Source organism: Artemia franciscana, chromosome 7 (genome assembly GCF_032884065.1).
Source record: "Artemia franciscana chromosome 7, ASM3288406v1, whole genome shotgun sequence".
Lineage (NCBI taxonomy): Eukaryota > Metazoa > Arthropoda > Branchiopoda > Anostraca > Artemiidae > Artemia > Artemia franciscana.
The window spans coordinates 34345433-34361389 of record NC_088869.1 but is presented as its reverse complement, the minus strand read 5'-3'; the positions used below and the strand labels follow the sequence as shown (position 1 = coordinate 34361389).

The 15957-nt window shown below is 35.3% G+C and overlaps 1 protein-coding gene across 1 annotated transcript in view; it reads left to right on the top strand.

The window, feature by feature from the left end:
• Positions 1-694: 694 nt before the first annotated feature.
• Positions 695-15957, top strand: part of LOC136029195 (neural cell adhesion molecule 2-like) — a gene marked incomplete in the record, with an annotated part of 281406 nt that continues 266143 nt past the window's right edge. Inside the window, 1 exon segment of the mRNA XM_065707337.1 lies at positions 695-811. Within this exon segment, the coding sequence (XP_065563409.1) occupies positions 724-811 (88 nt within the window).

Sequence of the window (15957 nt, the reverse complement as noted above, 5' to 3'; positions counted from 1 at the left end):
ATTCAGAAAGGCCCTTATTTGACTGGAGAACACCGAAAACAAGATATATTTTATATTCATATAAATATTAACCCCCCTCCCCAACCACATTAAATTCTACAGTAAAATTACCATTAAAAAAGTATTCTACAAAACTAGGGGGCGGTAGCTCTATCACTGTTTGAGGTAATTTCTTTTAAAAATGGTAATTTATGTTTTAAGTATGAACTGATTATTAAACTCAATTTATATTCGTTTTAGGAGTCATTTAGTCATTTATAGCAGTATCGCTTGTCTTTATGTTGATATGATTTTTTTCAATTAATTTCCGCTCGTTTTGACTTTCAGTTACTCATTGGTAGTAATTTATGTTTATTCAAACATTGAATTATTATAACTTTATTTCTGCGTGACTTAGGTTTTAATATGGCTCTTTACTTTCCTTCGAAAAACTTCTTTTATTAGAATTCTTAAAATGAATCGTTGCAAGCAAAAGCATTTGGATCCTAGTAGCGAAAATATATTTCTATATGAATTATATGCAGGCTACATAGAAGGCATCTAAATTTAATCTCGAGTGAATGTTCCGAGTCGAGCTTTCATTATCCAAGTCGCATTGATTGGCAGAGAAAGCCATTCTATATGAAATAGTCTGTGATTCAAATTTGAATTACAAAGCCTGTTTGCTCAGGCATTTCTTTAATTTCAGAATAAGCCCGTTACTGTGGAGATACAGGCATTAGAATGAAGTTTGCCATTGTATTGACTTTTGTGTTCACAAGCACCTGGAATCCAATAACCACGAGGGGGTCAAGCATGATTGACAAACCAGGTAAATAGTTCTATTTTCTGCTTCTTTTGAATGTAGAAAAGGCAAAAGCTTACTTTTTTATTCGAGATATTTTATTCCGGAAAGTAGCAAGGATAAAAGAGAATTTGGCTTTCAAAAATTTAGTAATGAAATTGTTTACGAATCAGATAAAGCCAAGTTCTCCACTCTAATAAATATAGATTGCGCGCGTTTCAATAAAATATAGTTAAGGCTTCCAATATTATTCACAATGAACAGAAAAAAGCATAGCAAAAAAATGCCCACCTATCTACGGAGTAAGGACTAATAACAACACTCAAAGTATTCAAAACAATAATCGAGGTGCAGCCGACAAAGGAAGACCTGTCATCCTTATCACGAAATGGAGAAGGGGCTTCACTTTAAAAAAGTGCTGATAGGGCACGTGGACATGAAATTAAAATTTTTCTGATAGTTAATGAGGCCCTTTGAACTCGTCCTTTTATCTAGATTTGTGTCCATGATTCTACAGATTTTTCATTTTCAAAAAACACAATGATTTTCTTAATTAATTATCTCTTTGGTAAGCTCTGCATCATTTAATTTCCTAAACTTATGCGTAAATGTTCCAGGTAAAAATAGTATGCCTCTTTATGTTCAGCTTTCCTTTCAGCTATTCCTAGATGGTTCTCAATGAAATCCGTTGCTCCAGCCCTCTAACTTAAAGATGTGCTGTATACAATAAAAAGGTGCACAACACTGGTGCACTAAACAAAACCTGGAAATATATGAATCATTATTATGAATCGTATTACCATAATACTTGTAACATCAGCGACAAAACCAATCACCTTTTTTTTTTCAAATTCTCTTTCCATTTATTGTAGTTAAATCATTGTTGATCAAAATGCTTTATACTAATGTGATTTACACCAAAGTGATCACAATTAGCTTATAATTTTGTACTTGAACAGAATAGCAGACGATGACTATTTTCTCAAAATTTTGAGGTAATTAGCTTTTTAGTTTCCAGATGGAATGTCGAATGAGTAAAACAAAAGTCAATGCATTTTTACTTAGCCACCCATCAGTAAAATTCAAGTCCAATGGCTCTTATAAAATCTTACAAGAACATACATAAATACAAGTCATTCTTCGTGCATGGTTTTATTTGGTAATCAATCATAGGCAGAGTAATAGTGCTGCCTAAGTATGGAGTGACGTGGGCATAATTTGTGTTTCTGTTTGTTTTTTTTTTTTTTTTTTTTGTTTTTTTTTAGGACCAGGGAGCTTCACATAGAATGAATAGTAGAAACTTCGAAAGAGAGTCACTTGGATGAAACTAAAAAGGACTAATGTCCTTATAGTCGAAAATGATCGGAGGGCAACCAGCCCGTCGTCCCTCATTTCCCAAAACACATCCAATAAAAATTTTAATTCAACCATTTTTTTCAGCGTAGTTGATAAGTCCAAAAACTATGTCTTTGAAGATGATACCCACCTCTCACAGTCCTCAGGGCAAGGTTTGTAAGTTATGCTCTGGGTACGTATAAGGTTTTTATAGAAAGGGTGGTCGTTTAAACCTTAGAGGGGGCTCATTGGATTGGTAGTCAGAAGTTCTAATTTCCTTCTTCGGAGTCAACGTGACCGGATGGCAACCACCCCCCCCTCCTCCACACGTCGTATTTTCCAGATATTCATCTGATAGAAATTTTGAGATAGGCATTTGTTTCAAAAATATTACAAAGATCCTAGGTAGTGCAATCGCGCTGCCTAAGTAAGCAGCGATGTGGACACTATAGGGAGTATAAACGTATTAGTCTTCGATTTAATGAGAGTAAGACTGAGTTCCTTGTATTTAATCACCATTCAGATTGCCAAACAAATGCTCAGTTAGGTGAACATGTTAATAAAGCGCAAGATACACTGACGTATCTTGGTGTACCGATTGGGCCAAAGCTTTGCGCAACGCGTCAACTTTAAAAGATTTTTTTTGCCAGAAAATCTAGGTATGCGTACGGCTTACTAGTTACATTAAACTTTAAATTTAACCGCCGTATCTCAGCGAGCGTTTATAATGCATTTGCTATTCCGCATCTACTCACCCTTGCACTATTTTGATTTCTTCTTACTGCTTCAGTTATTTGGGATATAGGGAAGTGTTTCTACAAGTAAGCGAAATTTTTGCTACGGCTGCCTCTCTGGACTAACAAAAGCTTCCTATCCTCGCGTTATGGAGCTGCTAGTCCAGTGTCAGCGGTGTAGAAAAGAAACGAGAAATATCGTTTCTTTTCACCAAATTATTGGTGAACGCACCTCTGAAATTGTCCTTCATTGATAATATGCCTGGTCATACATATATTTGTCTTATTTGTATTTTTTTTTCTTTCTTTTTCCTGCCAGTTCTTATTTGTTTTGGTTTTTTTTGTATTTGTCAAAATTTGTTTGTTTATTTCCTTTTTCCTTCTTTATACTCCATCAGTTTTGTATTTTACATTTATGATGGGCAATAAATTGATACATACATACATACAATGTTTCTTTTTTTATTTGTTTTTTAGACCAGGGCACTTAGTATAGTATGAGTTGTTGCAGAAGCTTCTAAAGGGACTCGATTGATTGAAAAATTGAAATTTTGATTGCCCTTTCCAATTGTCGAAAGTGATTGGAGGGCAGCCAGCCCCCTCCTCTCATACGCCCATCATTCACCAAATCCGTCCAATCAAAATTTGAGATATCCGCTTGCTTAAGCCTATTTCAAAGATCCAGTAATTATGTGTTTGGGAATGACAACCCTCCCACGGCCCTCAGCGCAGGGGTTATACGTTATATTAGTTACCCATTCTTAGCATTTAAGGTTTTTATTGAAATGGTGGTCGTATAAATTTCGGATGTGGCTCATTCAATTGGGAATCAGAAATCCTAGTGTCCTTTCTAAGAATCAAAAGTGATAAGAGGGCATAAGTGATGAGATAGCCACTTGCTTAAGCCTATTTCAAAGGTTCAGTTATTGTGTGTTTGGGATTCACAATCCTCCCAGGGCCCTCAGGCTAAGGGCTATAAGTCATATTAGTTGCCCATTGTTGATATTTAAGGTTTAACTAAAAATGTGGTCGTATAAACTTCGGATGTTGGAAATCATTGGAAATCAGAACTAGTCCCACCCCGCGTCTTCTTTTCCCCAAATACATCTGATCGAAAATTTGAAATAACAATTTTGTTCAAAATTATCTAAAGATCGTCTAAAAAGGCTGTTGGGGTTGAAATAGTCCCTCGAAACCTGGAGACAATTGTTGTAACTTGTGCCTCGGGGGTATATTGGGTTTTTACGGAATGAGCGGTCCTATAAACTTTTAATAGGGCTAATTTGATGGAAAATTAAAAATTATAGTGCTCTTGAAGAGTCAAAAGCGAATGGAGGGCAACCAGCCCCCTCCCACGACCATCATTAAAAAAATAAAATCAAAATTTTGATACGTCTCCTTCCTTTATTATTGTTGAAAGATCCTGTAATCATGCATTTGACGACGTCACCCCCCTCACAGCCCCCATAACAAGGACTATAGTTTAGGCAAAACGTTCACTGTTTTCATATTGTACATATTATTGAGAATGGTATGTATGCGTAACCTTCACTTTTTAATAAGACAAAGGGAATTTAGGTGAACCCTTCAGAAAAGGCTGAAGGGAGTGTTGAACTAGATCCAAACTCGTTATGTGTACACGGGCTGATATAAGGGTACAGCTCAGGAATGACCGAGTATATTAATTTGAAACTTTCTGGAAATGATAAGGAAAATTACCAATGGACCAAAAGGTACAATTTGTACGCTACTACTACTACTACAACTACCACCCGTACTACTACTTCCACTTCTACTATTACAACCACGGTATTGCATTTAAAATATTGAGGGAAAATTTGAACAAAATCATAAGACACTTTGTATATGCACATTGTCAATAAAGCGCATGTCATGGATAGATTTGAGTATTTAGTTGGAACTTTTAGAAAATGCTTTAAGGAGAAGATCAAGTGACCAAGACGCAGTATGTTCATGCTTTTACTAATGTTTCTGCCTCTGCTATATTTTCTATTACTACTACTTCTGCTACTTCAACTACTACCTCTATATCAGCAATGTCTTAGCGATGAATAATTGTATTAAGCTGAAACTTCCCGGGCTTGATGAGAATGATTTTCAAATCATCAAAAGGCAATACATATACTATTAATACTACAACTACAGTTACTGTAACTAATGACGTTAAGGGTATTAAGGTGAAACTTTTAGGGAAAGTTTAGGAGTTCATTTAAAAGATATAACTACATGTATGCAGGTTTTCAAAAGGGCATCTAAGCAAAATCATAGGCAGCACCGCTCTATAATAGCTAGAAGCATCATTGAAACTTTTAAAAGAGCTAAATCCATTGAAGATTAAAAGTTGTAGTGCCCTTTTTAGGAGTAAAAAGAGATTGGTGTGGAAGAGGCCTTTCTCCAAAGCCCATTCATTTTCCAAACATATCTAATCCAAATTGTGAGACAGCCATTTTGTTCAGTATAGTAGAAAAGTCCAGCAGCTATGTCTCTAAGGATATTGAGCATGTCAAACCCCACAATTATGAAATTCGCTCATTATGGTTTAAAACTAAATGTTGTTTTTAAAACTAAATCAAAAAGCACTGTGTGCATGGTTGCCAACAAGAAACCTCTGCCGTAAATTGAGAACGACTGGGGATATCAACTTGAAACTTTTGAGGCTACTACTATTATTACTTCTGCTTTAAATTTAAATAGATTAAACGAATATAAGTGTATCCAGGTTGTCAAAGGGATAGAACAATTTATGAATTATGTTATTTTATATTTTTTAGGTCAACAAACTTAAGAAGGAACAAACTTAAATCAAGCAATAATATTTGTGTAAGGATTAAAAATTGTTGAAAAAGTTTCTACAGCATACAAAAGCAAACTAAGCTACGGATTTTTAAAGAAAAAAAACAAAAAATAAGAAATATTTTTTTCATGAAAAAGACTATCTCAATAAAAAACGAACAGAAATCAATTAAAAAGTTTTTCACAAAACACGTTTTTCAAAGAAAAGTTTCTCTTTACTTTTCTTGTAAAACGCAGAGGCTAGTAGATGATGATACAGATACTCATAATATTAGTAGTTGCCTTATGTGCTAAATTTTGAACCGCTGTTCTAAAGTTTTTTCTCCGATATCTTTACCCCTTTTTTTACGACAAGATTCCTGGCACTAAGCTGATGTACACTTAAGGCCTGATTTAGTGACTTGTCATCCATCTACCTTGGTTTACCTAGGGCCTGAGGAAAACTTGCAGATAGTCAGTATCTATGTTTGACAATAAGCCTAATGCATGACCTTTACAAAGGGATATTTGACCTCGACGGTAACAGACCATTAGAATGAATAAATTATTCCAAGTTGTCTCATGCAAGAAGTTTGAACCCTATGGAGATGTGCGTCCCAAGAGAGGCCTGAAGAGAAATGAGTTCCCAAAAGAGTCGACTCTCTTGATAGTTTCACTTTGGAATGAGAGACCTATGGTTGACTGATTAGTTGCTCCTTAGTCCTGAATGCATTGATATTGAGCATCCAGTAATAATACCTCTTTTCTACTCTAGGAAATCGAATTTTAGGGAAGTAGAAGCTTGTACAGGGTTATCCTACTTATTGACAATTGTATGTACCATGGTATTATGAGATTATCCCATATAATGTTGATAGACCCCAGGACGGTTATAAGTCCAAGGAAACCAAGGAAACATGAAAATCATGGTTACCTTACGGAAACCATGCCTTTCCTAGACATTTACTGGAATCAAACCTATCCAAAACTACACAGAAAATAAGATTTCTCAGAAAAATTATAAGGAACTCCAGAAGATGACAATAGATTTCCTCTGCTTGAGGTATTTTTTAACTGACCCTTATGCCAGGCTCTATCAGAAGCTGTTGTAATATTGAAGGACAACACCCTAGTACTCTATGCATGGATCAAAAGTCCAACCCACCACAAAATGAGCTAGTCAAGTTTCAGGCGGTTTCGGAAGAGCCCATATTGCTTTTTGTTAATAAGTTTATTTGACTCCAAGCATGGGTAAAAGAATTCTTTGAAAATATCTTATAGACCGTATCAATACAAGAGAGGAGGCTAATCGGTCTTTATGAGCTGCTATGGGCGAAATTGCTTCCTGATTTGGGAACAGGGATGACTTGAATGGGCATTCATCCTATTTACAAAGATCCAGAGAGGAAACAGAGTCAGAATAGTGATGACAGTACATTGACTATGTTGCAAATACATTCCTTGGTAATATCGTTCAGCATGCTATCTGAATTGGATGACTTGGTTAAATCAATTTGCTGTCGAACCCGCTGCACTTCTGCAGCAGATTAGTTGACGCGGTGTCTATGCGAAGAGGAAAGTCTGGGATTACCTTACCAACCTCATGAATATATAAGAATACGTAGGAGGCGTTAGCAAGAACTTCAGTCTATGCCTGAGAATTTGAATCGCAATTCCCTCAGTCCAAAAGGAGAGTATGGTTGTCTCTTTTGACGATGACATCATATCCCTAATTAGTCTCCATCCACTTTCTACCAAAGCATGTTGAATTTCAATGACCTTGTCAGAACCTTCATTTAGGAAGGTCTTCTGATCCTAAGCAGCAAGCGTGCTCCAAAACCGCCCTGTTTCCCTTTATTGCATTATCGAATAATCTGATCATACTGGATCCATGGTGGAATTTGAAGATTACCTTGGGCTGTAATGACCAATTATTCACTTGCAAGAGAATGAGCAACTTGACCTTAAACGGTAATGTTGTAGTGAATAAGGAAAAGATGATCCATTAGGACCCATGTGGTTGTCGCAACTAGAAAGCTGCTCAGATCCGTAGGAAGGAGACATGTCGTCTTAATTGCAGTGATATCCATCACGAACAGTGAATTTTACTGCAAAACCATGCTTTGTGCTGGACATTAAGTTCTCATGTTGAATGATGGCCAGAGTTACCACTTGTAGTAAGAAAGTGTTGTTTTATTACTATTTCATTAGGTCTACCACTGTAAAACGGGATCGGAGTTGCCAATCGTAGCAGGAAAGTCCTATTTTAGCCGTATTTTAGCACTGTAACAGCCACATTGTTGACTCTAGCACCGACAATTACCATGTAACATGCAAATTTGGGCAATTGTAGCACTTAAGGAACTGACCGTGGTGACAACCGTGATGATGACTGATTTGAAGAACTTTCATTTAATCTTCTCATTGTTCAAAGTAGCTTTTTATCAGAAGTTGGTAATAAAAGCGGCAGAAGCAGGATCAACAAAATCAGATAAGATAGAACAGAAAAAAGAACCGCATGAGAAGAACATTGCTCTTTAACGAGAAAACTGATGTTTTACTCCTTTTTCCGTTCCTATTCAACCCAAATAAGTTCCCCAGTTCAAAAGGTAGTTTTGACCAATCTTAAAGCCTGTAATTTATGTTCCGAAACCAAACCTAAAATTCAGTTTTTTTTATCGTTCGTCACGATAAAACTTTATGTATTTCTTTCCCATGAAGCATAATTGACGTAGAGCTTCACGAGTTACTCGGAGGCATGAAAAAGATCACATTTTCAGTTTTATCTTCAGATTTGTATGCCCTATGTTCGAAAATTTTGGTTTTGAATTTATAATTTTGATATAGATCAGTTCAGTTCAGCTCACTCGAATTTTAAAAAAAAAAAAAAAAAAATAAAAACAGTCATAATCTCTCGTCTCTATGCAAAAATGCATGCTGAGTCCCTTATCAAAAAAGAAAATTTAAAGAAAGGCACAAGAATTTTAAAGAAGGCTTAACGTTGGTAAAATAATAATTATATGTTGTTAATATATAATTACTTTGTAAATAACAATTATAATGATATATGAAAATTTCGATATACATTAAGTGCAACTTTCATTTCCCTGATCATTACAATACTTAGAACGAAAAGTCATATTTGCTGAAACATAGAGGTTTCCCTTATATATTTCTTTAAAACGTCAGGGATCTCTTTTGAGCTATTCTAATCTGTACTGTCCACTCTGTATCTAATAAGTTTCTTTAAATTCAGCTAAAATATCTTCGTTATCATTTTTTTGCCTCACTTTCTATGCAATCAAAAGTAATTTCATGGAAAATCCTGGATTATCATCCTCAAGAAGTTCGGCAATATGTAGGATTGATTCTCAGAAAAGAGAAAGGAGCTCGTGCGGTCAAGGGATGCAATCATCATGGACTTGGGACTCTATGATGAGACTCTTTTTCTTTATGTGTTTTCACTGTATAATTGAAAAAAAACTCTATTTATGGGATATTTACCATTCTTGTGGTAGCTTTTTTAAGGGAATTAAGACTTAATATAGCTTCCTTTGATGTTTGGGCCATCTTGTTTACATTCCGACAGAAAGTAAGAAAGAACCTCGACGATGTTAATTTGTATTTAAAACAAATCAAATGAACTTCCACTTCACTAACGAAATGTGGAAAGGCACATCTAGTATGAATTAAAAAAAATTCTGAATGAAGAAATGAATTAAAACAGTTTAGGTCAAATGGATTAGGATGCGGTGTTGCTAAACTGTAACAGAAATTTGATTAGTTATTTTAATAGAGTAGTCAAACAGGTAGTCAAACAGTTCGCGGTAACGAACTGTAAGTAAGGAGAGACCCACCTCAATAGTAACCAAAACTCTAAAAAACGGAATTTTGATACCAATAGATACATCAAAAGAATTGGATTTCTATGCTAATTTTAAATATGTAAGTTCCATCAAGTTTGGTCGTACCCATCAAAAGTTACGAGTCTGAAAAAATCACCTTATTTTTGAAAAAAAGAGGGAAACTGCCCCTAAAAGTTCTAGAATCTTAATGAGAACCACACCATCAGATTCAGTGTATCGAAGAACCCTACAGTATAGGTTTCAAGCTCCTATCTGCATAAATGTGGAATTTCATATTTTTTGCCAGAAGAAAGATCACGGATGCGTGTTTATTTGTTTTTTTTTGTCCCAGGGGTGGTTTTATCGAATCAGTGGTCCTAGAATTTTTAGAGAGGGCTCATTCGACCGGAACTTAAAAGTTCTAGCACCATTTTTAAGTGACCAAAAAAATTGGAGGGCAACTAGGCCACCTCCCACGCTCATTTTTCCAAAAATTACTGGATCAGGATTTCGAGACAGCCATTTTGTTCAGCATAGCCGTAAAATCTAATAACTTTGTCTTTGACGACCACTTAATCCCCCAAAGTCTCCGGGGAAGGGCTGCAAGTTATGAACTTTGCCCGTTGTTTAAATATAGTATTTGTTATTGGTATGGATACAGACCGTTTTCAGGGGGATTTCTTCTGGGGGGCGGGGGGATTGGGTTACATGGGTGGATCTTTCCATGGGAGAATTTTTCATGGGGAAAGATAATTTCTATGAACGAGGCGCTGGGTATCCCACCATTATTTAAAAAAAAGATCAGAAATTAAATAAAAAAATACAAGTTTTTTCAACTGAAAGTAAGGAGTAACATAAAACTTAAAACGAAAAGAAATTGTTACGAATATGATTGGGTTCATCCCCTCTTCAATACCTTGCTGTTTACGCTAAAGTATCTTGTGTACTTTTAAAAGAGCCATTTATTCTAATTAAACGACCTTTGTGATTCAGGGGTCTTTCTTAAAGAATTGTAATAAAATTCGAACTTTAGTCTAAAGAGTGAGGTATTGACGAGGGGGCGAGCCCCCTTGTATTATGTATGTAAGGAAGTTCACCCCCTTTTCAATACCTCGCTCTTTAGGCTAAAGTTCGAATTTTGTAAAATAATGGCCATTATGAGGAATAATTTGTTTGTGTTATTTTCCGGCCAATCATACTATTTAATTTTACCTTAAGCAGCTTCATAACTATGATTTTTATATGATAATAAACCAAAGATATTGTATATGTTCAGCTTATGGCTGTTATAAAATAAAAAAACAAGTTTTTTCAACTGAAAGTAAGGAATAACATTGGAACTTAAAACGAAGATAAATTATTACGTATATCTTTTAAAGATCTTTTCTTTCATTCATTTCAGTCATTTGAGAATTGTTCAACTTGTGACTCTCATTTTCGGAAATATATTTTCGACCTCTTTTGCTGTTTTGTTACCATGCCTTACAAAATTAGTTCCGCAAATATCGCTAATTTAAGTTACGTGGGAGAATCTTTCCATGGAAAAATTTCTCGTGGGGGAAGGGAATTTTCCATGGAGGGGAGCTAGATTTCCCGACATTATTTAAAAAACGATTAGCAATTAAATAAAAAGCAAGCTTTTCAACTGGATGTAAGAAGCAACATTGAAACTTAAAACGAACAAAAAATATTACGTATATGAGATGGTTGGCCTCTCATCAGTTGCTCGCTCTTATGCTAAAGTTTCTTTTTTAACTTTCAAAAGAGGCTTTTGTTCTAATTAAACAGCCTTTGTGATTCAGGAGTCATTCTTAAAGAACTGTAACAAAAATCAAACTTAGCTTAATATAAGGTTATTATTAGTTTAAAAACCGTAACATTAATATGCAAATTCCGTTTTAATTATTCATGTACGGTGAGCCGAATTCAAAACCTGCATTAACTCAGAAAGTTCAGAAATTAAAAAAAAACAAGTCTTTTAATTGAAAGTGAGGAGTGACTTAACTGAGGAATGACTAAACTGTAATAAGGAGCGATCCGGTTCAATAGTAACCGAAACTCTAAAAATTGAATTTTGACACCAATATATACTTCAAAAGCTTCGAATTTCTATGCTGATTTAAAATATATAAGTTTCATCCAGTTTAGGTTTACCCATCAAAAGTTATAGTCTGAGAAAATTTACCTTATTTTCTAAAAAAGGGAGAAAGAGCCCTTAAAAGTCATAGAATCTAAATGAAAATCACACCAACAGATTCGGCGTTAAGAGACCTACTGTAGAGGTTTCAAGCTCCTATATGCAATTAAATTTAAAAAAAAACAAGTTTTTTTAAATGAAAGTAAGGAGCGACATTAAAACTTAAAACGAACAGAAATTACTCCGTATATGAAAGGGGCTTTTCCTCCTCGACACCCCGCTCCTTACGCTAAAGTTTTTTATTGTTTTAAAAAGTAGAGTTGCGAGAAAGAATCAAACTTTAGCGCAAGGAGCGGGGTGTCGAGGAGGAAAAGCCCCTTTCATATACGGAGTAATTTCTGTTCGTTTTAAAGTTTTAATGTCGCTCCTTACTTTCATTTAAAAAAACTTGTTTTTTTTATTTAATTTCTGAAAGTTTTTGAATTAATGCATGTCTGATTTTGGCTCTCCGTACATAAATTACTAAAATGAAATTTGCATATTAATTCTTTTTTTGGCTAAATGGCTTTCTCTTAGTTTTGATCAGACGATTTTGAGAAATAAGGGGTGGGGAAGGAGGTCTAGTTGCCCTCCAATTTTTCGGTTCCTCAAAAAGGCAACTAGATCTTTTAATTTTTAACGAACGTTTTTATTAGAAAAAAACGTAACTTAAGAATTAACTTACGTAACAAACGTAGATAACTTACGTAACTTACGTTACGTTTTATCCCAATTCTTTAAGAATGACCCCTGAATCAGAAAGGCCGTAGAATAAATAGTTGAAATTATTTAAAAAAAATTTTAGCATAAAGAGCGAAGTATTTATCTCCTCCTAAATACCTCGCTCTTTATGCTAAATTATTTTTAGAACTCTTCATATGCGTAATAATCTCTGTTCGTTTTAAGTTTTAATGCTTCTCCTTACTTTCAATTGAAAAAACTTTTTCATGTTTATATTTTCATTGTTTTTTTTTATAGTAATGCTAGAAAGTCCTGCGCCCTTTTCATTGAATTTCTCTTCCCCCATGAAATACTCCTCCAAGGAAAGATCCTCCCATATAGCCCCCTCCCCTGAACCCCACACCCAAACCAAAAAAATCCCCCTGATAACGTCGGTACACTTCCCAGTAACCATTACTGTATGTAAACATTGGTCAAAGTTTGTAACTTGCAGCCCCTCCCCCAGGGACTGTGGGGGGTAAGTCATCCCCAAAGACATAGTTATTATGGTTTTCGACTATGCGGAACAAAATGGCTATCTCAAAATTTTGATCCGTTGACTTTGGGAAAAAAAATGAGCGTGAGAGGGGGCCTAGGTGCCCTCCAATTATTTGGGCACTTAAAAAGGGCACTAGAACTTTTCATTTCCGTTAGAATGAGCCCTCTTGCAACACTCTAGGACCACTTGGTCGATACGATGACCCCTGGGAAAAAAAAAACAAATAAACACGCACCCGTGATTTGTCTTCTGGCAAAAAATACGAAATTCCACATTTTTGTAGATTGGACCTTGGAATTTTTTATATAGGGTTCTCTGATAAGCTGAATGCGATGGTGTAATTTTCGTTAAGATTCTATGACTTTTAGGGGGTGTTACCCCCTATTTTCCAAAATAAGGCAAATTTTCTTAGGCTCGTAACTTTTGATGACAAAGACTAAATTTGATGAAACTTGTATATTTAAAATCAGCATAAAAATCGGATTCTTTTGATATATCTTTTAGAATCAAAATTCCGTTTTTTAGAGTTTCGTTTACTATTGAGCCGGGTCGCTCCTTACTACAGTTCGTTACCACGAACTGTTTGAAAATGTGGAATTATGTATTTTTCCTAGAAGAAAGATCACGGATGCATGTTTATTTTTTTTCCCAGGGGTGATTTTATCGACCCAGTGGTCCTAGAATGTCGTGAGTGGGCTCATTCTAAAGAAAATTAAAAGCTCCAGTGCCCTTTTTAAGTGACCAAAAAAATTGGAGGGCAACTAGGCCCCCTCTAACACTGATTTTTTCCCCCAAAGTAACCGAATCAAAATTTTTTGATAGCCATTTTGTTCAGAAGAGTCAAAAAATCTAATACCTGTGTCTTTGAGGACGACTTAGTCCCTCCAGTTCCCTGGGGAAGGGCTGCAAGTTATGAACTTTGCCTATTGCTTACATATAATATTGGTTATTGGGAAGTATACTCCCGTTTTCAGGAAGATTTCTTCTGGTAGTAGGGGGTAGGGGGGAGGGAGCACGTGGGAGGATATTTCCATGGAGGAATTTATCATAGGGTAAGAGAATTTCTATGAAGGGGACGCTGGATTTTACAGCATTATTTGAAAAACGATGAAAAACAAAATAAAAGAACAAGTTTTTCAACTGAAAGTAAGGACCAGCTTTAAATCTTGAAATGAACAGATATTATCACGTATATGAGGGAGTTCGTCCCCTCGTCAATACCATGCTCTTTACGCTAAAGTATTTTTAGTGATTTCAAAAGAACATTTTATTCTAAATATACGGCTTTTGTGATTCAGGGGTCATTCTTAAAGAATTGGGACAAAGTCTGAACTTTAGTGTAAAGAGCGAGGTATTGACGAGGGGGCGAACCCCCTCATGTACGTAAAAAAATATACGAATATAGAAGTTTGTTGCGTTAGTTAATTTGTAAGTTACGTGTATTTATTACTAACAAAAACGTTCGTAAATAAAATTAAAAGTTCTAGTGGCCTTTTAAGTAATCAAAAAAGCTGGAGGGCAACTAAGCCCCCTCTTCAGCCCCTTTTTTCCCAAAATAGTCCGATTAAAACTTTGAGAAAGCCATTTAGCGAAAAAAGTAAAATTAATATGCATATTTTGTTTTAATTATTCATCTACGGTGAGCCAAAATCAAAACCTGCATTAATTCAAAAACGATCAGAAATTAAATAGAAAAAAAAAGTTTTTCCACTGAAAGTAATGAGCAACATTAAAACTAAAAGTAAACCGAAATTATTAAGTAAATGAGGGGGTTCGTCCCCTCTGCAATACCTTAATCTTGACGCTAAATTATTTTTAGTAATTTCAAAAGAGCTATTTATTCTAATCAAACGGCCTTTGTGATTCAGGGGCCATTCTTAAAGAATTGGAACGCAGTTCAAACTTTAGTGCAAAGAGCGATGTATTGACCGAGGGGGCGGACCCCTCATATACGTAATAAAAATATACCAATATGGAAGTTCGTTACGTAAGTCAATTTGTAAGTCATTATATTTATTGCTAATAAAAACGTTCGTAAATAAAATTAGAAGTTCTAGTGGTCATTTTAAGTAACAACAAAATTGGAAGGCATCAGGCCCCCTTCACCGCCCTTTTTTCTCAAAATCGTCCGATCAAAACTTTGAGAAAGCCATTTAGCCCCCCCCCCCAAAAAATATAGTTAATAGGCAAATTTCATTTTAATTATTCATGTACAGTGAGCCAATATTAAATCCAGCATTGATTCAAAAATGTAGAGAAATTAAATAAAAAAAAAATCTTTTTAACTAAAAGTAAGGAGCGAAATTAATACTTAAAACGAACAGAAATTATTCCATATATGAAAGGGGCTTTCCCCTCCTCAACGCCCCGCTCTTTACGCTAATTCTTGACTCTTTTTCACAACTCCACTTTTTAAAACAATGAAAACTTTAGTGTAAAGAGCGGGGCGTTGACGAGGGGACTTCCCCTTTCACATACGGAATTATTTCTGTTCATTTTAAGTTTTAATGTCGCAAATTACTTTCAGTTAAAAAAAAAACCTTTTTTTATTTAATTACTACAGAATTTAGGATGGACAAAGAAATTCTTCGATGGAAATTCAGCGTGACTTTTGATCTTCTACTTGGCTGAAGCCATACAATAGGGCTCTCTGATAATTAAACGCACTGTTTACGTTTATTTGAATGTATTGGAACTTTGTATCTAAATATGCAAAGAAAAATATTACCATTTAAAATTGCTCAAAATAGAGCTCCTAATCGCAATTGCCAAACCCACCAAGCCCAAGAAATTTCTTGTTGAGGTACATGATGTCCCACTGCCTCCCTTTTGACCTCTCCAAAACTGAGTCTATCTTTATCTGAAGGCGAAACCAGAGTTTGAATATTTGGGCATTAGAATGTACTCTTTGAGGCATCCCCCATGCTTCTAGAAGATAACCCACCACACCTCCTTCAAATGCTCCATAGAAAAAGATTAGCGCATTGAATGGGGCACTGTTATCTTTCCTGACACCGACAATGGTGCGTAGACCAAAAATATTACTGAGAATCAAGGGGAATAAAATATGA